This window comes from Mercurialis annua, linkage group LG5 (genome assembly GCF_937616625.2).
Source record: "Mercurialis annua linkage group LG5, ddMerAnnu1.2, whole genome shotgun sequence".
NCBI lineage: Eukaryota > Viridiplantae > Streptophyta > Magnoliopsida > Malpighiales > Euphorbiaceae > Mercurialis > Mercurialis annua.
In genome coordinates this window covers 52,985,319-53,006,613 of record NC_065574.1, presented here as the reverse complement: position 1 = coordinate 53,006,613, position 21,295 = coordinate 52,985,319, and the positions used below count along the sequence as shown (strand labels likewise).

General features: G+C 32.3%; 1 protein-coding gene and 1 long non-coding RNA gene across 2 annotated transcripts; both read left to right on the top strand.

Moving 5' to 3' along the window:
* The first annotated feature begins 3,994 nt into the window (after positions 1-3,994).
* Positions 3,995-6,370, top strand: LOC126682585 (uncharacterized). Its single transcript, XM_050378309.2, has 5 exons — positions 3,995-4,344; positions 4,427-4,529; positions 4,623-4,715; positions 5,263-5,463; positions 6,087-6,370. Exons 1-5 carry the CDS (start codon positions 4,043-4,045, stop codon positions 6,270-6,272), a joined length of 885 nt encoding a protein of 294 aa, XP_050234266.1. The 5' UTR covers positions 3,995-4,042; the 3' UTR covers positions 6,273-6,370.
* Positions 6,371-14,415: 8,045 nt separating this feature from the next.
* Positions 14,416-16,399, top strand: LOC126682689 (uncharacterized). The gene is made up of 7 exons (XR_007641489.2): positions 14,416-14,444; positions 14,696-14,871; positions 15,076-15,244; positions 15,343-15,459; positions 15,553-15,656; positions 15,770-15,827; positions 16,152-16,399. It is a non-coding gene; the product is annotated as an uncharacterized LOC126682689 (long non-coding RNA).
* The last annotated feature ends 4,896 nt before the right edge of the window (positions 16,400-21,295 follow it).

The window sequence follows — 21,295 nt, the reverse complement described above, 5'->3', positions numbered from 1 at the left end:
TATTTTCAATGAGAATAATAAATGAAATAGAGAAGATAAGCAATCAATTACACATATATACAATAATTTCACGAGGTTTAGCAAATCGTTTACATCATTGAAGCAGCCGCAAAGAATTTTACTTATATCAAATCAACGATTACATACCTTAAATACTAAAAGGATTAATCCATTTTAATCCATGTATTTCTATTTTTCATATTTTTGATTCCCAGTTGGAAGTCCGTCCCGTGTGGACTCACTCCCCAATCAAGACGCATAATCTTAAAATGGAATGTCATGATCAGTAGGATGTTTTGGGACATTTTAAGGTTCCTAAACAATCAAATATTTGTTTAATATACCCTTCATCTTTTATTTGGTCTTTTTTTTGTCTCAATATGAAAGTCCGTCTACCCTGTGGTTGTGCTCTTCAATTAACTAACAAAAACTTACTTAATACATTACCACGTATGAAATTGAAGCTGAATCAATTAGTTAGATATATAAGCGAGTGTTTAAGATTTTTAGTGTTTCTTATTCGACTAAAATAGAAATTGAAATGAGAGAGAGAGAGAGAGAGAGAGAGATTGATCGAAGCAGTAGAAGGTGGTCGATGTTACAAAACTCCAGTCTATCCTGTGGTCGATGTTACAAAATCCTCTTGACCTTTTAAAGTCTATCTCTCACCACCTTCATTCATAACATTTCCTTGTTCTTGTTTCGTTCGATTTCTTTGTTTTTTTTTTATCAAATTTTGATTTCTGTTTAAGTTGAACAAGAAACACTAAAAAATTTAAACATCCATTTATATATCTCACTCATTAGCCAATTCATATCACTTTATCCATATGTGTTTGTTTTTGAATTTCATATATGGTAATGTATTAATTAAGTTTCTATTAGTTAATCAGAAAGTGCAACCACACGGTGGACAAACTTTCACCTATGGACTAAAAAAGACGGTATTAGAAGTATAGGGACCAAAAAGATCCAAAAAAGATAAAAGGTGTATTAAATAAATGTTGAATAGTTTAAGGACCTTAAAATGAGTTAATCCTTATCCTACATATTTACTATATGATTTTCCATTTTGAGATAACAGTCTTGATTGGAGAGAAAATCCACGCGGATGACGAACTTCTAACTCGGGCCCAAATGATACGAAAGATAGAAATACATGGGGGTCAGAAAGAGCCAAATAGAAGATTAAGGGTGTTTTAAACAATAGGTGCAGAGTTTAGGGATCTTAGATGGTTTTAATCCATACTTATACTCTAGTCTAAAAACCAGTATATGTTTTCTATCCAATGGAAATAGAGTCCATTGCGCCTAATATACTATAAAAAATACCAAGAAACAAAGAACTGCTCGAATTAAGATAAAATCCCGCTAACAACTGAACCTAGCAACCATACCATTGGAAAAAGAAGCCATAGGTCTGATTCACTTTCGGCCACATTTTGGAGTCAACCAAATCTACCAACCAGTTCTACCAATAGATAAGACCGTAGATCCGATTAAGGCATGAATATCCCAAAATCTTTATAAAGTCTTAGTAAAACCTTGGTGCAACCAATTTAAAACTACTCTTATTTTTGACACTTTCCAACGTTAGCTTAATCATTTGGTAATCAAAACAAAAATATTTGTGTATTTGAAACCGTCAAAATGGAAATGCATTGTGTTGCTAAAATAATCAACTTCCAGTGGGTCAAAGTCGGATTTAGATACTCTCACTGCTTCTATATAGCCTTTTAAGTCCAAGTCAATGTCTTTGTCTGATTAATCAAACTTCACTACTGTGCGAAATAAATAATAGTCCTAAGAACCAACGGGATTAGCTTAAATGGGGTTTTTGATATTTGGGTGCCTCAAAGGCACCTAAATTTCCGGATCAGTGCCTCTTTCGGAAATAATTCCGAAAGAGTGCCTGGACCCACATGTTCCGCATTTCTAGAATGCGGAACATGTGGGTTCTTTTGGAATTAATTTCAAAAGAGGCACAACAATGGAAATTTGGGTGCCTATGAGGCACCCAAATATCAAAAACCCCCTTAAATGGTACATGACTTGATATCGATTAAGCAAGATTTTGAATTTGAACCTTCTGAATGCAGAAAATCTCCGCTGTCAGATGCGCGACACGGGTCGGATACGGACTAGTCAGGGCGAAACCTTAAAAACCAGATAGACGAAAAAAAGAGTTAGTCCTAAGCAGTGTTTTAAAAACCGAACCGGTGAGGCCACTGGTTTCCGGTTCAACCGGTTGAACCGGTTCAATGACCGATTCAACCGGTTTAATAAATTCGAAAAAAATTTAAAAAAATTTCTGATTCATCGGTTCTATACCGTTTCAATCCGGTCCGATCCGGTTCAACATCCAGTTTTTTACCGGTTCGATCCGGTTCAACCGGTCCAATCCGGTCCAACCGAAAGATCCGGTTTTTCGCAGTTTCAGACCGGACCACTGGCCGTTTTGCGGTTCAACCGGTCCGACTGGCCGGTCCGGTCCGGTTTTTAAAACACTGGTCCTAAGACACCTAACTAAACGGAAATAATGGAATTGACTTTACCAAAAAAATATAATTTTTCGTTTTGGTTTAATTTTATACATTTTTTTCTGGTTAAGTGTAAATACAAACCGAAATAAAATAATTGATCTGATACAAAATATAACCGGACGACTAGTTTGGTTTAAATTTTTTATAATTTAGATCTTGTTTGATTTTAAAAATAAATACTATTTTAATTTGGTTCGATTTGAAATGAATGCACATAGAGTTCTCGTCATGGTTGATGAACAGTGTGGAGAAATATTAAATGAATGAGAATTTTGATTTTTTTTATTAAATTTATACTACTAATTGGAATCAAACTAAGCTAATTGATGAATTCATTAAAAATAATTTGATCCATAGAGTTGGATTATTCAGTCCTGCTAATTTAAAATCTCGAACGATTACTATTATTTATTAAATCATGGTACTTTCTATGAGTCTATGACAACTTAAACTTTTTATAAAGTAAATATTACTTTATGTTAAATATTAAGTGTGATGGAATCCCACATTGGAAAAATATGAGTAAAATGTGGAATATATAAATGGGATGGACTACCTAATCCATTACCTTAGGGTTTTGGGTTTAATGTGGTGTCTGGCTCACGGTTATATGATTCACATTCTGGGCCTCATGAATGTATTCTTCAAAATATTGCGCTCAATTTGGTCCAACAATTGGTATCGGAGCCCGGTTCGGCTGGGTGGAACTTGGTGACTCCGGGTAGCTATCCCGAAAGGGTTGGAGTCTAGTTCCGAGGTAAGTTGAGCGGTCCAATGTGGAAGGATATCACACTTAAGGGGGAGATTGTTGAATATTAAGTGTGATGGAAATCCCACATTGGAAAGATATGAGTAGAATGTGGAATATATAAGTGGGATGGGTTTTGGGTTTAATGTGGTGTCCGGCTCACTTATATGGTTCACATTCTGAGCCTCATGAATGTATTCTACCATATATTGCGCTCAATTTGATTCAACACTTTATCTATTTATAATTATTTATTAAATCATAATTATATACTTCCAATGATAAAATTAATAAATTAGACAAAAAAAATAAAATAACAGTAGAAAAAAATATAAATTCCTATATCATATTCCAAACAACAACAAAAAATAAAAAAATAAAAAAATAGTTTGACGGCTTCAAATATTAAGTATCATGAGTATTCTGTGCATGTAAACTATGATGCAGTTGGAATGTTGATCGTTTCTTCATGCTGATTGGACAAAGAAACTCCGGTCAAGTGAAGCTTAATACTTAATTTAATAAATTAAGCAAAGTTTACTTTTAAGTCGGTCGTGTTCAATCATAACATGTAAAATAATCAAAAAATTCCGATGAAGCTTCTTCTGATTAATTTATATTTTCTTTAAAAAATATAATTGATAAGAACTACATTATTTAATGCAATAATTAAATTAATTATAAAGAATAACCAAGGCAGTCCTAATTTAAGCTCCTCATCTAAACTCAATCGTAGCAAGAAAAAAACACAATGGAAATATTGTATCTTCTCTTCATAACCATTTCAACTACTTTAATTTCCTTTGCTCTCTCTATCCTCATCCCTCTCCGCGTTCTGCTCACACGCCTCCTCCGCTTTTCCGATTCTAATTCCGTCGACCATGTCTCTTTCTATCAAGGTGTACTTTGGCACGGGCGTCGTCATCCCGTCCGACACTCTTTTCGCTACTTTGTTCGTTACGCTCTTTTTGACCTCGACAAATCTCCCAATCCTCCGCCTGACCACCTCTCCGCTGACGAGGCTCGTCGTATAGCACAAACCGCCGGACCAGTGTACTCATAAAATATATACTTATAATTAATAAATCAATTAAAATTTATTTATTTTAATAAATTGTGTGTTTTGGTGTTACAGTTTTTTGTTGACAATACCACCCAGTGTTGGATATCAAGAAAATCCTTTAAGTGTGTATTATTGCTATGACCTTGAGGATAATTTGGTCAACTGCATTGCTGAGGTGTGTCAATTTTATTGGCCAGTCAACATGATAATTATACGTTGACGTTTTGATCTGTTACTGTTTGCTGACTTGGCAATGATTGTGGTGCAGGTGACAAATACGCCCTGGGGTGAAAGGGTGACATTTGCTTTTAATCCAAACTTAGATTTGGTGCCCAAAACATTTCATGTCAGCCCTTATATGGTATATTGGACTAATTTTAACCTATAGTTTCTGATATTTAATTTTTTTTTTATCAGAGTTCCTTTTTTTATACATTATACATTCAGAATATAACTCTATTAAAAGAAAACCTGTCACAAAGTTAGAGATTCAAAGAAATATGGTAAAACGGCTATAAAAAGAAGTTTCATCGAAATATATGTAACGTTTTAAAAATAATTTAATGAAGGATATTGATTTGACAATACGGCATATTTTTATGTATTTGTGGCATTTATGTCGTAATTTTTGGACAGAGAACGTGGAGAATCGACAGTGGTAATTTTTTTGTTACAGCCGCGAGCTGTTTAAATGTCATGATTATTTTATTATAAATAAAACAAATAAACTTTAGTTGAAAATCGGTGAATGATAGACACTGAATCGAAATTATCCTTTGAACGAAAATTTGACGAATTCTAATTTTCAGCATTTGATTTAAATTTATGATAATCATAGAAAAAACTGTTCAATGTTGATTGTATTTTTGTTTATTGCTATTCAATCCTTGAAAGTTGAGAAATTGCAGGATATGCTAGGGAAATGGCGCATGAGTACAAAAGCACCGGGGGAGAATTTATTTCTGAAAGTTTCAGTTGAACACCCAGAGTTTGGTAACTATTTTGTAGCTACATTGAAAGCTAAAAAAATCCCATCCTCCATGGTCTCCGATCAAGCTTATTTCTTCTGGTTAATGCCTCACAAAGTTGCAATATGGATTTATTGGAATGTAAGTATTTGAGACTTAAATAGGATAATTAATTATGAGAGTTACTAAACTTTCGATTATTACATTTATCCATTAAATTTTGATTTGTTTCATTTTAGTGACCAATTTTAAATTCATATCGATAAGTAGATTTGTTGTCATTAAATATACATAATATCGGGTTCATTAATTATTTTGGTATATAATCAAACACTTCCTGATATACACATAATTTAATTTGAGATAAAATGAATCATTCTGTTGATGAAACTAAAGTTTAACCGTTAAAAAATTATAACTTAAAACTTAATTTATAATAAATATATAAAATAATCAAGCTTGACTGCTAATATTTATAGAAAATTATAAAGTATAGTTTTTGATATAAATAATAAAACAGCAACCGCCACACACACGCAACTTGACTTGAAATCAAAATACTCTTTTTTTGATAATTAAATCAAAATATTCTTCTTGTTGAAATGAATAAAAATTTAGTCATCAAAATAAAACCATTCAAAATTTTATAATAAAAGTAAAATAACTCGAATGTTTAGCGATTTACAGTCCGGCTTATTTAATTGCTGTTCTTTTTCGTTTTGTTAATTGAGTTTTATGGTGGATCAAACTTGTATGATATATAGGCTGTTCAATTATGGTGGAAAAATGTGGAATTTAAGCAGCATCCAAAGTATAGTGACCCTAATTACATGGAGACTGTACTACAAAATCAAAAGCCTCGATGCTGTTATGCAACAGACAAGGATTTTGCTGACAGGAATTGTGAAAAACATCAGTTCAAGTTTAGAGCTGCTCAATGGCCTTTGTGATGAATTAATAAATAAATAAGTCGGACTCTAATTATAATTTTATTATATGTAATATATTCCCGCAACCATAAATAAATAAATATTCTCTTTATATCAAATATTAAATAATTAATTAAATAATTATTATCAATAGTTCAATCTAGAGTTTTTAGATTATATATCCACAATTGTGACCAAATTGACAGAAATATGTTGAAAACATAATTTTGATAGTCTATTTGGTAGATTTATTAGTCATAATAACTATATTCAAAGCAAATAAAAAAGTTAAAAGAGTCTAAAAATAAGATATATTTCAATACTGTAAATTAGTTTAATGATGAATTAGTTCATTTAGACAAATATTTTATGCATTTTGTTATATTGATACTCAATAATATATGTATTTTACAAAATTAGATAGATAATTTTTAAATTTTTTATTTTTTAAGACTAATTGACCATAATAATTTAAGTGACTAATCAATATATTCTTTTTATCAATTACATTCTTTATCTTTTTATTTACTTCTAAAATATAATTGTCAAAGTTAATAAAATTGACAAACCAAACTCTTAAAGTTATTTTTAAAAAATATTTGTATCTATTTGATCATAATTATAGATATTGTTTGTTGATAATTGGAGATAGCATTTGTGAATGGAATTGAACTCACGAGCTAGCAGTTTTTGCTAACAAATGCTTATACCATTTAAGTTAGGCTTAATTGCGTAAAAAATTACAAATTTTAGCGTGTTTTGTAAATTTAACATAAACTTTCAATTTTGGCAAATTAATACACAAAGTTTTGATTTTTGGCAATTTTAGCACCGTCAATTTTTCGTGAAAAAAATGCTGATGTGTACACCGGAATGACCACTATTCCGGCGTCTACGTCAGCATTTTTCTCTATTTTTTTGAAGGAAAATTGATCGGTGCTAAAATTGCAAAAAATCAAAAGTTTGTGTATTAATTTGTCAAAATTGAAAGTTTATGTTAAATTTGCAAAACACGCTAAAGTTTATGATTTTTTACGCCATTAAGCCTTTAAGTTATATCTCATTGGTTTGATTCAGAAATTTATCTTGTTTAGGTTTAAATCAGTCAAGAGCAGGCGATCCGTCTATGGTTAATCCGTATCATCGGTATTTCCACATCACAAATTGCAAGAAAATAAAAAAGAGCAAGCTTGTTCATTGTATTTATAATGATAAATTTAATGACCTATTACATTGCTTAATCATTGAGTTTTTATTGTTGAAATTTGTAGCTGCAAATTCAATGTTTTGTGCCCTAATAGTAAATGATAAACTTGACTAGTTCGAAGTCAATTTTTTGGGCCGATTATCAGTCGACATAGCTTCACTGCTTTGACATTATCATCAACGGGAGAAAATAAAGTATGGTTTACTAGTAGTAGTCAGTGATCACTTGTCAATTTTTATTAGCCTAATCGCTTCAGAGATCGTCCACAAATTTTCTACACTGAAATGAAAACTATTCAGTTTGGTTCTTAAAATTAGTCATGAATCATGATTTTCTTTTAATGATTTTAAAGATTTAGCTCGTACATATTGAAGATTATTTGTATTTAAAATCCCAACTTTTTTTGCGTTTATAGCGATTTAAGCACAACGTTTAAAATTTGATAAAAAAAAGCCCAAGATTTCATTTCTTGGTTTTCTCTAGTACTAAAACATTCGCCAAACGATGTTGTTTTGAGAATTTTTTTTTTTGGGTAAATGATTATTGAATTAGCACGGCCACAAAGAAGTGGAAGGCAAAAGTCTTTTCGAAAAAAGACGGGCTACAAAAAATTACAGAAGAAGTTTAAGTTTCTAAAAACATCATTCGGCGAATAATTAAAACCGCTATTGTTATCCTTGTAGTAGATAACTGCATTGCAAATCGACGAGTACACCAATGAGTTGATGTCCACAATTTCATGTCTGAAAGTCCTCCTGTTTCTTGCTTTCCATAACTCCCAGATACCGAAAAACCATATAGACTGCCAAAGACAACGATATCGCTTGCTTGAAAGAGAACTCCAAAAGTCAAAAAAATGATGAATTGAGGTTGGAGCAGCCCATTGAATGCTGCAACAATGCAGAATTGAGTTCCAAAATTCCCAAGCGAAACGGCATTGCAAAATAATATGGATACTCGACTCTTCTTCGGAACAAAGCAAGCAAGTAGAATTAAAAGATGAAATAACACCTCGACGGGCTAACAAAGCGTTAGAAGATATCCGGTCCCTAGCCAAAAGCCACATAAAGAATTGAATGCGAGGAGGAATACTGAATTTCCAAAATCTGCTGAGCTGAGGAGATGGAGAACCAACTGAAGCATGCCAAAAGTGCGAGAAGGTTGCCGGAGAGAAAGGTTTGCTGTTCCATTCGAACAGGTCAGGTCCCGTAGAGGGAAAATTATCAGAAATAATGGCCAAAAGAGAGCTGAGTTGAGATTGTTCTCCAAGACGAAGCCGCCGCTGCCAAACAAAGCTAAAATTCTGCTGCCCAGAATTAAATAACACTGACACAGAAGAATATTTATTGCGGCAAAGATTGAACAAACCAGGGAAAAGCAAATTGAATGAATTGTTTCCTGCCCAAACATCAAACCAAAACCTCACATTTTCTCCTGAACCCAAGCTAATACGCAAGCCATTTTTGAAGAAGTTCCAAAATTGCTGCTGAGAAACACAAGAAGAATGGACACCTTTCCAAAGATGAGATAAACGACGAGTATCTACTTGTTCGATGTCAAACCAATGAGACAAGCTTGAGCTACAACTGATTACGCTAAACCAAAGAGAGAGTTTATCTGAGATACCAAGTTTCCAAATCCACTTTAAAAGTAAAATCTGATTTTTAAATTTCATAGGAGAAATATTCAAACCTCCATATGCAAAAGGCATGCAAACATCCACCCATGAGACCTTGCTGAAACCAGATTTTAAGACCGAACCACTCCATAAAAAACGGCGCATCAATTGCTCCAGAGACAAAACCACCGAACTCGGAATGCGAAACGAAGAAAGATAATAAACTGGAAGACTGCAAAGAACAGACTTAACCAAGACAAGTCTACCAGCAGGAGACAATAAGTTACCTTTCCATCCGGCTAATTGATTAGAGAAGTTACTTATAATGGGATCCCAATGTTTAGCTTTAATTGGCTTCAGAGAAAGAGGCAAACCCAGATAAGTAATTGGCAATTTTTCAATCTTACAATTGAGAATAGAAGAGGCTGCAACCATGGAAACGTCATCTACATTGATACCAATGATAGACGACTTTTGATAATTAATTTCAAGCCCAGAGACCAACTCGAAACATCTAAGAATCCTCAATAAATTCCGGATCATTTCCATATCCTTAGGCACAAACAAGAGCGTGTCATCAGCGAACTGCAGAATGGAAATTGGCTCAGCGTAGCCATCAACGTGAATACCATCAATAAGACCTAAATCGACAGCTTTCACAAACAAAGCTTTAAGACCTTCTACGGCTAGGACAAAAAGCATCGGAGAAATAGGATCCCCTTGTCTGACTCCTCTGCTCATACTGAAGTTCTTACTAGGACTACCGTTAACAAGAACAGAAAGTTGCGAAGAAGAAAAAAAGGAACTAATCCAATTAATCCAAGTAGCATCAAAATTCATCCTAGCCATAACTTTGAGAATAAAATCCCATGATATTGAGTCAAACGCTTTTTTAAAATCAAGTTTAATGAGAAAAACTTGATCTTTACGCCTATTAGCAAGATGGATTAGCTCCGAGGCAATCATGTGGCAGTCATGTATATTTCTTCCTTTAATAAATCCAAACTGATTATCAGAAATAAGAAGAGGAAGAATAGGAGATAACCTGTTAGCTAACACCTTTGACAATAACTTGAAAACTCCGTTGATCAAACTAATAGGACGAAAATCTTTGATGTCGATAGCCCCTTTTAACTTCGGAATCAGAACCAAAAAAGCAGTATTCAGACCTGTGGGGAAAAATCCAGTCTGATGAAAATTGAAGAACAACTGCAAGATATCATGCTTCAAGATCTTCCAAGCCTTCTTGTAGAAAAAATAATTAAAACCATCTGGACCCGGAGCTTTATTGTCATCACAACCCAGTAAAGTTAGAAAAATCTCCTCCTCGGTAAAAATAGCCGAAAGACTAGTTGCTTGTTCAGCAGACAAAATTCGAATAGGCAAATCATCAAGAAAATAATTCAGCTTAGGATGAGGCTTGTATAAATTCTTGTAAAAATTCTGAATATTAAGTTTAATAGACTCTGGAGTGTTAAAACGCTGATTATCCACTATAATTTCAGAGATGAAGTTGTTCCTAGAGTGGACTGAGGCAATAGTGTGGAAGAATTTGGAGTTCTTATCACCAGAAATATTCCAATTCAATCTCGATTTTTGAAGCCATAAGGATTCTAATTGTTTAGAAACCAAGTTGAACTCATCACGCAAACAAGCTAGCTCATCTTGCTCTTGAGACGATAAAATTCTAAAATCAGCAGCTACTTCAAGAGCTTCTATAGAATTCTGAGCTGATTCAATTTTTGAATTAAGATTGCCAAATGAATTGACATTCCAAGCTTTAATAATCCTCCTTAATTCTCTTAGTTTAGCAACTAAGCTGTTATGAACAGGAACAGCTGAAATTTCCTTCCATGAATTCGCAACCAAATCATAGAAAGAAGCGTTACTCCACCAAGCATTTATCGATTTGAAAGGTTTAGGACCCCAGTCAAAAGCCACTGCTGAACGGAAAAGAAGAGGAGTATGATCTGAATAATTTCTAGGCAAAGCTACAAGGGATAAATTAGGCCAAGAAATGAAAGTATCGGCCGAAACAAAGCAACGATCAATCTTAGAACGAGATTGACTGTTTTGCCATGTAAAAAGGCGTCCCTGAAGCTGAATCTCAACAAGATTAGAAGACTGAATGAAATCCATGAACTGTTTCATACCTGCCGTATACCCACTGAAGTTCAACCTTTCCGAAGGGTGCAAAATCTCATTGAAATCTCCTACCATGAAGCAAAACCTGTCGGTGATAAGTTCAGGAAGAAGATTGGACCAAAGCAAAGTCCTATCAGCTGCTAAAGAACAGCCATAAACCAGAAAAAAGCGATATTGAATCCCACATAAATCAAAATCAATACAAATCCAACGAGGAGAAGTAATGGTTCTTGAAACCGATAAAAGCTTCTTATCCCACAAACAAAGAAGGCCTCCTGATGCTCCCGAAGAAGGAGAAAAACAAAAACTATAATCTGAATTTGGCCAAAGCCGACTAGCAATAAAATCGTCAATCACTTCTCGCTTAGTCTCAATAAGACCAACTAAAGAAAGATTATGTCTTGAAATAAAAGTACGGATGTATCTTTGCTTCCTAGAAAAATTAACACCTCCGCGACAATTCCATGATATAAAATTAAGAGGAAATGACATAAAAAGATAAACAAAACCTTGGATAGAGATAACCGAATTAAACCTGCGGCAGGTTTCGGTTTCCTTGAGAAATCTGTTGAGACAGAAGTCTAATAATTTCCTCTTCATTTTCAGGTAAGAAAAGACCCAATTCTAGACCTGTAGCCCAAGTTTTATGAACTTCCTCATCAATGCCTACTGTCGAATTACGTGAAGGAAGGCTATGAGCATTGGAATCTCTACTGATATCATCTGAATCTGCCTGTGAATCATTAGAAGTCTGTGGGAAGGTACTGACCAAACCTGCTGAGTTAATAACTTTGTATTTCTTCCTTTGGGTAATGAAAACCATGTCTGGGTTTGGGTATGTCGCTTTTGAGTTGATAGAGTTCGTATCCTGTTCAGAAATCGCAGGAATAACACGCTGATCATCGCCAATCTGACTTGCGCGTTGAAGGCTATCACCAACCTCTCCTGTCAAAGCAACTTTAGTATGAGAGCTACTGCTAGGCCTTGCAGAGATATTAGCAGCAAAAGGGCTAGAAGAACGATGAACAACATGCTCCGAAGTATCCTCACATTCCAAATCAGAATACACAGATGATGTTTCCACTGAATTCACCATGAAAACAGGAATATCCGATTCACGGACGTTAATAGTAAATTCTGATCCCTTGATCGAAATCAAAAGTTCGCATTCAATATGCTTAGCTGCAGTAGATATCAGAATTGATCCCGACTCCATACGTTCTTTGCTGAAGATTAATGGATGAACCGAAATAAAATTGCCCAATCTGTTACCAATAAGCTTGAAGAATTCCTCCTCCCAAGCCAAAAGAGGGATACCTGAAACAGTAAGCCAAGTAAAACGCTCCCCCGACGTGAATAACCCATTCCATGGAGCTAAAGATTCAAAGAAAATTGATAAGGAAGGGAAAATCATTCTGAACTTTTCTTTGTCCTCCAGATTAAAGAATGAGATAAGGACATGACGTCCTCCTAAAAGCGAGAATGAATCGTATAAAATGCCCTTGTTCTGCAGAAACGAAGCCACATTCATTAAATCCCCAAAATCCTTTACTGTAACAATGACGGAGCAGTTAACATAATGAGATTGGTCATTGGATGGTTCAAAAACGATTGGTCGAACGTTAACAACCTGAACATATGATCTGGTGTCCCTTAAAGCAGGTTTAAAATCAAAAGCCTTAGGTTTTTGCTTGGCAGCTAAGTGTTGCATGGGTTTAACACTAGGGTTTGGAAATTTTGAGATATAAGCTCTTATGTTCATGGCTCCAATGTAAACATGGTTCAATCTGTACAACGTATCTCTAATGTCCTGATCTGGTTCAAGATGAAGGAAACCGAATCTACGATTCGAACGATTCAGCTTGCGAGCGATGGTAACCCTTCCTTTGATTAGGTATTTTGCGAACGCACGTTGCAAGTCCGAATAATACCAATGAGCTGGAAAATTCTCGAAATACAAAACTGTCGGAGAGGCATGATGGGGCACTGCTGACTGGCCGAAGGCTGAAGGGTACGGCGGAAGGCCATGGGATGGTGGCGGAGTTGGGTGGGTTTTAGGGTTTTCTGGGAGGTGCTGCATCGGGTTTAATCTTTTGTTTAGGATGTAAAACATCGAAAAAGGAAACGTAGGATATGTTTTATGTCAAATTTTAGACATTGTGTTTAAATTGCTAAAAATTCTAACATTGGTATTCTATATGCAAGTGGTATTTTAATAGAGAGGCACTTCGTATGTTTCTTTTCGAACTACAGTCGACCCTCTGATAATTAATACACATGGTGGATCAAAAATTTATTAATTATTAGAATTATTAATTTATTGAATTTGTATAAAAAAATTATAAAAGATATTTTAAACCATCTACATTAATAGACCTAATATTAATATTATATTATAAAAAAACTAACTAAATATATTTTACAATCACTCAATTTAAAAGAAACAATTTTATATTTAATTTAAAAAATATCAATTGATATCAAACCAAAAAATAATTATTAAGAAGTTGTATGCATAAAATAAAATAATTTTTAATATTTTTTATATTAGAGATATTTTACTTACTTTAATTTGTTTATCTAATAACTTCTTTTAAAAATTGTCAAAAGAATAAAAAATCATAATTTGATGGTATTTTAACTTCCACTTTATAAATTAAGGTTAATATTACATCAAATAAATCATCAATTGTTATATATTTCTTTACAAAAATCTCTCTAATAATTAATATTCATGTAGAATATATTTTAAATTTTATCAATTATTAAATAATAGAATTATTAATTATCCAACGTGGAACGAAGTTGGTTCTCTCAATTTTCTATTAATTATTAGAATTATTAATTTATAGAATATTAACTATTAGAGAGTCGACTGTACTACCAAAAAACTCCGATGAAGATGAATTAATTCTAAAAAAGAAAAATTCTAAAAAATCCGTCAATAAATCACGAACCCCATTATATAGATGATAGAACAGGGCTATAAGGTAATAATCTCGATGGAGAATAGAATGAGCTTCGATGATAAAATGAGAATCGGTAGAAATTCTCTTCTCCCCTTACCTCTGAACAATAGAATAACTACTTGTCTTCTATTAGATACACTACACCAAAAACAGCTTTTAGCAGCGAAATTGATGAGACAGTTTTATAAAGCGTCTCTGAGAATGCGTGTTTGTAAATCTGACGATGGTTGTTGGGATGGTTATTAGTTGCGCAGGTACATTCATTAATTAAATACGCTTAGAAACTGATTTTACCTAATCTATCCGATCGTTCTCCAGATCTAATTCTTTTCTCCTCTTCTATTTCCTTAGAAAAACTGATTTAACCTAATCTATATGATTGTTCTACAAAGCCAAATTTCTGTTTTAAGTTTTTGATAATTGATTTTTGATTTTGCAACCACCAGTGAGGAAATTATTTTGTGTGTTTGTGATATCTAATTAATTCAAATTTTTGATGGAACAGAGTGAAGGTTCAGTCGTAGTCGCCGCCGCCGCCGACAAAGATGCAGTTACAGTCACAGTCGCCGCTCCGCCGCCGCCGCCGCCGCAGCAGCAAATGGAAGTAGGTCCTCAGCATGTCGTGGTGTGCCGGATTCCTCACCCTGTTCAGAAACTCTCTTTGCATTCAATGCAGCTAACGTAAGTTAACTGACGGCATATTTTCCTCTCTTCTCTTTCTTAGTTTCAAATTTCTCTTTAAAGCTTATTTTCAATTTCAGTCAATTTTTCTTTTAGGTTTTGATACTTGCAGTTCATATTTTAGGTTTTTTTTTTTTTTTTTTTCTGAATTGCTTATTTATTTTTAGTAGCTTGATTTTGATTTTGATTTTGTAATCACTTCAGCTCAAAAGAAATTTGAACAAACTGTGTTAGGGAAAAAGAGTGCCGATCCGAAGGGGTACCCGTTCCCATTCATCAACCGCCGTCGGAAACCCTAAAAATTGTGGAATCTTCCCGCTGGTAATCAAAGCGCCGATCCGAAGTCTACACTAATTTTACCGAAGAAACAATTGTATGTGATTGAAATTGTGTGCATTTATCTTTTGATTTGTTTTATTAACAATTATTTTATTTTTGAGCTGCTTTAATTTTTTACTTTTATAACTTCAGGAATTATGTAGATGTTTCAAACTTTTCGTGGAATGAGAAAAGGACGGGACAAGGAGAATCATCCATTCTTAGTAGATCCTACCTGTACCCTTTGAGTGGGGATACTGATTCTGCAGGGTATGTTTAGAAATCAATATCTAGTTTTCTCCTTTCATTTTATAATTTTTTAAGATCACTAATACTTTTGGTTATGGCATTTGACTTTACTAGTTCTGAGCAGTAAAATCATCAGTGTATCTGAAGATATAAAGACTGGATGTACGATTGTGCTGTCAAAATATCTAGTGGAAATTGGCGAGCCACATAATCCCAAGGTTATATTTCAATCAAAACTCTTGTTTGATCGATTACTTATTTGTTACTCGTTTCATGAAGAAATTGATGTTTATTATTGTTTTTCCGGATCTTGAACTGGTTTTATGAGCAGATATTACTGCTTTCAGTGACCGCCATGCTGGGTATTAGGTGATTCAGTTGACAATGTGGTAAGTTTCTCATCAATTTGAAAGAGCTAATGTTTTTTTTCTTCTTTTTTCCCAATTTTGTTTTGATCTTATATATTGTACTGCTATTTCAATGCGTGTCTGTATTACAAATAAATAAAAATGCATGAAAAACATCACATGTCTCCTTTTGGATCTTCAAAACCTCATTTATCATGTTTCCAGAGTCCCTTAAAGTAATACTAGTTGGGGTTACCAAATCAATATTCCAATTGACTTGGGTTTAGGAGAGAAGTGTGAGTTGAGTTTTTTTATGTAGTTGTTTCTCAGAGATAATTAATTTATTTAATTTTTTCGTAAATGTAGGATATGATGCTGCTAAGGATAAATGGAGAATCGGAGAAGGCTATGGACCAAAGACTACAAGATATGAAGCATGTTTATTTTTTATAAATTTAGACAAGACACTGTATTAATTTCTACTTCAACTTATACATTACAGTTAAGGGTATGAATTAAGTAGAAGTTTCATTGAGGGTGGGAAATAGACATTAAAATTGCAAGTTTATGTAATTCTTTTTATTATTGATATTTTACCTTTTAAGCATTGTATACTGATTATGATTTTGAAATAAATTAATTATATTCAGTAATTTTCATATTCTAAATAATGTTTTTTATAAAAATTTATCTGCTCATAGGGTCGGTTTTAACTGCCCCTATAAATAAAAAAAGCAAGATGTGTAAAGCTGTTTCCACAGTTTTTTTGCTCGTAGGGGCGGTTATAACCGCCCCTAGAAACCGCCGCAACGTAAAAACTTTCTCCGGCGGTAGCTCAAACCTAGGGATGGCAATGGGGAGGGGATTCCCCGTTCCCCGTGGGGACCCGCCCCTAATGGGGCGGGGAATCTCCACCAATTACCCCCATGGGTACGGGGATGGGGGAAAATCATTCCCCAACCACGGGAATGGGGAGGGGACGGGGAGTATAGTCCCCACCCCATGGGGATCCCCATCCCCGTCCCCATGGAGACCCGATTTATATTTATGCATATTTATATTATATTAGTATAAGTTTTAGTATGTTATTTATAATTTTAAATAATTTAATTTAATTTTTTTATTAGTTTTAATTTAGTTATAAATATATAATATTATAAAAGATAATAGTATTTTTTATAATTAGTTTCTTTTAAATATCTTATGAAAATAATGAAATTATTTATAAATTATATTTAATTATACGGGAAACGGGGATCTGGGGCTGGGGAATCCATGGGTATGGGGACGGGGATGATTTAAACCCCATTAATTAAATGGGGACGGGGATGGGGATTCCCCATAGACACGGGGGTGGGGATGGGGATGGCTTCCCCGTCCCCACCCCGCCCCATTGCCATCTCTACTCAAACCGTCTCTATTTTATAGCTACGGCTAAAAAGGCGACACACATGTGACGGTTGAAAAAAGTGTCTCTACTTTTTATAGAGACGGTTAAAACCGCCCCTAGAGGCAATTAAAACCGTCTCTATAGGCAAGATTTGGTGTAGTGATAGTAGTCGATCAGTGGTCAATCAATAGGTCTGCGGGTCTATTCTTCTATACGAAAAATCAACATCTCGTAGCACCCCCATGACACCGATTTCGTTATTTTCCCGAGCCCTCATGCCGTAAATTCGACTTTCTATTCATATTTAAATTTATAATGTATTCATATCGGATTTTAAAATATTCTTATCTACTTTTAAAATTATTACTAGTCTAATAAAAAAATGAAACTGGATAAATAAGTTTTTCGTATTCAATTTCACCCTACTTTCTCCTTTTACAACTATTTATCTGATTATTAAGTCCCTTAATTGAGAAGATTATAAATGTGTGTATTCATCACTTTGCCCTAAAATCCCAATAGAACAAAAATTTACACGTATAAAAATTATAAACAAGAATGGTATAATATAGGGGTACTCCTACATAGGAAGCCCTATATTATACCATTCTTGTCTTAAAATCTTTATACTATATATTTTTTGTTCAATAAATTCTTTTTAAACTCACGCTAACGACAACTGAAAGACGTTCAAATCTAACAGTCCATTCAGGGACTTATAATCATAAGAATTATTTTCACTTTATGAATGGTAATAAATTAAAAGACCAATGTAAATGGCAAAAAACTTCAATTCAAAAACTTACACACAAAAAATAACCCACGAGGTGGCACACTAGAGCCTGCACGCGGTTTTAAGATGGAAGAAGAAACCAAGTCGATGTACAATTTGGACTTCTAATAAAATCTAAACTCAAATAAGTAAAAGACGGGTTAATACATTTGAAGGCTTACAATAAAAAATAATAGTTGTACAAGGACTAATAAGGTGAAATTGAATACAAAACACCTATTGAACAAAAGTCGAAAAATATAGGGACGACAATATAGTTTAAGCTTTAGGAGTTCAGTTAGTTGATAATTGACATACCAAGCCCTTTTCATGTCTTGAATATTACGTGATTTAAGGAGCACATTGATCACGTTTTTTTATTTTTTGAATGCAAGAATGAAAATAAAAGAAGCCGTTAATTTCCCTTTCTCAATTCTCATCAAAAACAGAATGATGATTTCTTAAAGAAGTAGCTAAAGATCGGTAGGCTATCGACATAAATTGATATCTAAATCGCCCAACTTATTTTTTCTTTCTTTTTGGTTCCTTATTGATTCCCATATGAATATAATATGCTAAAAATTAATTGTTCACGTGAAATGTTATCATTTATTTTTGTGACTACAACACATTCTGCATCGATATACGGACTTACTTAAAAAAATTATAATCATAATTTTGCAATTTAGATGTATTTTGATTTAATATGAAATATAAAATTATTCTTATTATTTTAATTATTAAATTATCCTAAACAATTTAAAAGAATATAACTTGTAACTTAAAAATTAAAACTTTTAGTTATAATTATTATATTATTTTCTAATTGATAATTATTTTTAAATGTCAAATAATAATACAAATAGTAGTTTATTATGACTAGTTTATTTTATTTAATATTTAAATAATTATTTTAAATTTTAATTAATAATTAAGTTATAATTTCACGTAATGTTAGAAAGAAAAAATTATCAAATAATAATTAAAATAATAGTTTATCTTAATTAAATTTTTAAATATAAAATAATAATTAAAGTAGTATTAAAAATAATAGTATTCGAAATGACTTATTTTAATAGTTTGAAATATTAATATATAAAATTACATATCCCCCTTCTACTTATACTTATATTATATGATAAGTATAAAAGCTCTATTTAAAAGAAAAACACACAATGAAATTTCCTGAAATCTTCATGAAAGCTACTCCATGGAAATATATAGTTGCCTTAATTTGATTTCTAACAGAAAATTTCAAAAAATGAAAATGAAAAATACCATTCTAAGAAACTGTGTACCGTACAATGTATCGTCTTAGGCCAGCCAAATTCCATGAAGCCACTGTGTCCAAGTCTCATAGCAGCCACATATCAAATGGACCAAACAAATAAAATAAAAGGCGTGTGAGTCGTGACTATAAGATAATTAATATTTAAATCACCGAAGAATATACGAGTTACTTAGAAACGAAATTAAGGACTAAACATAAATCATGAGATGTATTATTTTATTGATTGCACTAGAAACATGTTGCAAAACAACTACTTGGGCTAATTGCATGTGAAGAAGAAACCAAATCATGAGCTAATAGTATAACTATTGCACATGTGGTGGTGCCAAACTGTATGTGCCAAATGCCAAAAATATCCACTTGTTCTTGTCAAAATTTTCAACTCGAGAAGATAGATCCACTTGATTCAAAAAAGAAAAAAAATGCTCTATTCATTTAAATTTTAATATGATATATTTAATTATTTATAGTTATTAATTAATAAAACTATAAATACTAGTAACTTTTTTATTCAATGCATCAAAATAAATAAAATAAAAAATAAAAAACAAACGATAACTAAACAACAAATTAAATTAGTGCAGAAATTAAGAAACAAACAATTACATAGAACATTTTATATATGAGTTCCTCTAAAATAAAGCACATGCATAAACATAACTAAATTAATATAGGGTGACACTATATTGTCAGAGCATCATTTGATAATGAAAGAATAAATATTTTTATTTTGACAAAATCATCCTTATTTATTGATAACATAGAAATAACTTTAAATTAGAAAAAAATAATTTTGTTAAAAAAATACTTATATTTTACTCTGTCTTTGCTTTGCAAATAACATCAACCATAAAATAATAGAATTATTGTTTTTGAACGAGTAAGATACTCTCAATTGACTTGTTTTCCTTTTTAAAGCAATAAATTTTGAATTTAATTTCGTTAATTGAAATTCTTTTTCTAACATATATTTAAAACAACATTAAAAATTTATAAAATTTAATTAAATTTAAAATAATCTTCATAATTTTCTAAAAAAATAGTCTTCATAACTTATTTAGCATCCAAGCGATTGCTAATTTGGATGATTTGCTACATCTATTTTGGTCTTAATTTTAATTAAATTATTATTTTTATTTAGAATATATTATAATGAATTTTATGAACATTTCCTTCACACGTGATTTAAATAGCCTCCGTAAAATTGATAATGCTCTAAAGCATTACAAAACCATTTAAAGATTAAAAAAAATGTTCTTTTACCATATTTCTAAATTATAATAAATTATTTTGACAAAAAAAAATTATAATAGATTATTTTAATCTTGAAATCGATCAAAAACATATTATTATTTTTTCGATTTAAAACAACTATTTTCTAAAAATAAAAATTTACTCCTTAGGAAACAATTTTCTGCATCACATGGTGATGAGCCATGATTTACGAAATCTTTTCCCATGTCTATGGTTCTGACTAGCCAGTATCCACAACTAAAATTAAATAATTAATTTTTGTATTTAGCTAGTCTGAAGACTGAATTTTCATAGAGTCATATTGATGTAAATTAAATACATATGAATATAGTCTACAAAGATCCGATTTAAGCAAAGAGTTGACAATAAGTAAATTGTGAAGTCGACAGTTAAGAAACCAAACTACAATTAAAATAAGATCCCAATTCAACAAATAAATAATTTAATAAAAAAAGAGTAAACGAAATTGGAAACGACATTTATGCATGTCAACTAGTTGAATAATTAAATATAACACGTGAAAATCAAAAATTAAATTAATTACTACTTATAATAATAATTTGAAACTATGGCGGTTCTTGCGCTAAAGCATAGAACTAACTAACCCGCCAAAAATTAACGAATGAATTAAACATAAAACAGATTTTCCACGTGATTAATTCTATTTTGTGCATTACGTGTCAATCTTTAATTTGCTGTCTGTGAGCTAAATTTCACTCTCCTGGCCCCACTTTACAGCTACTTTACACGTGTCTATTATCTATATATAAATGGGAATTTCTTCCAAAAATAATCTCATCATT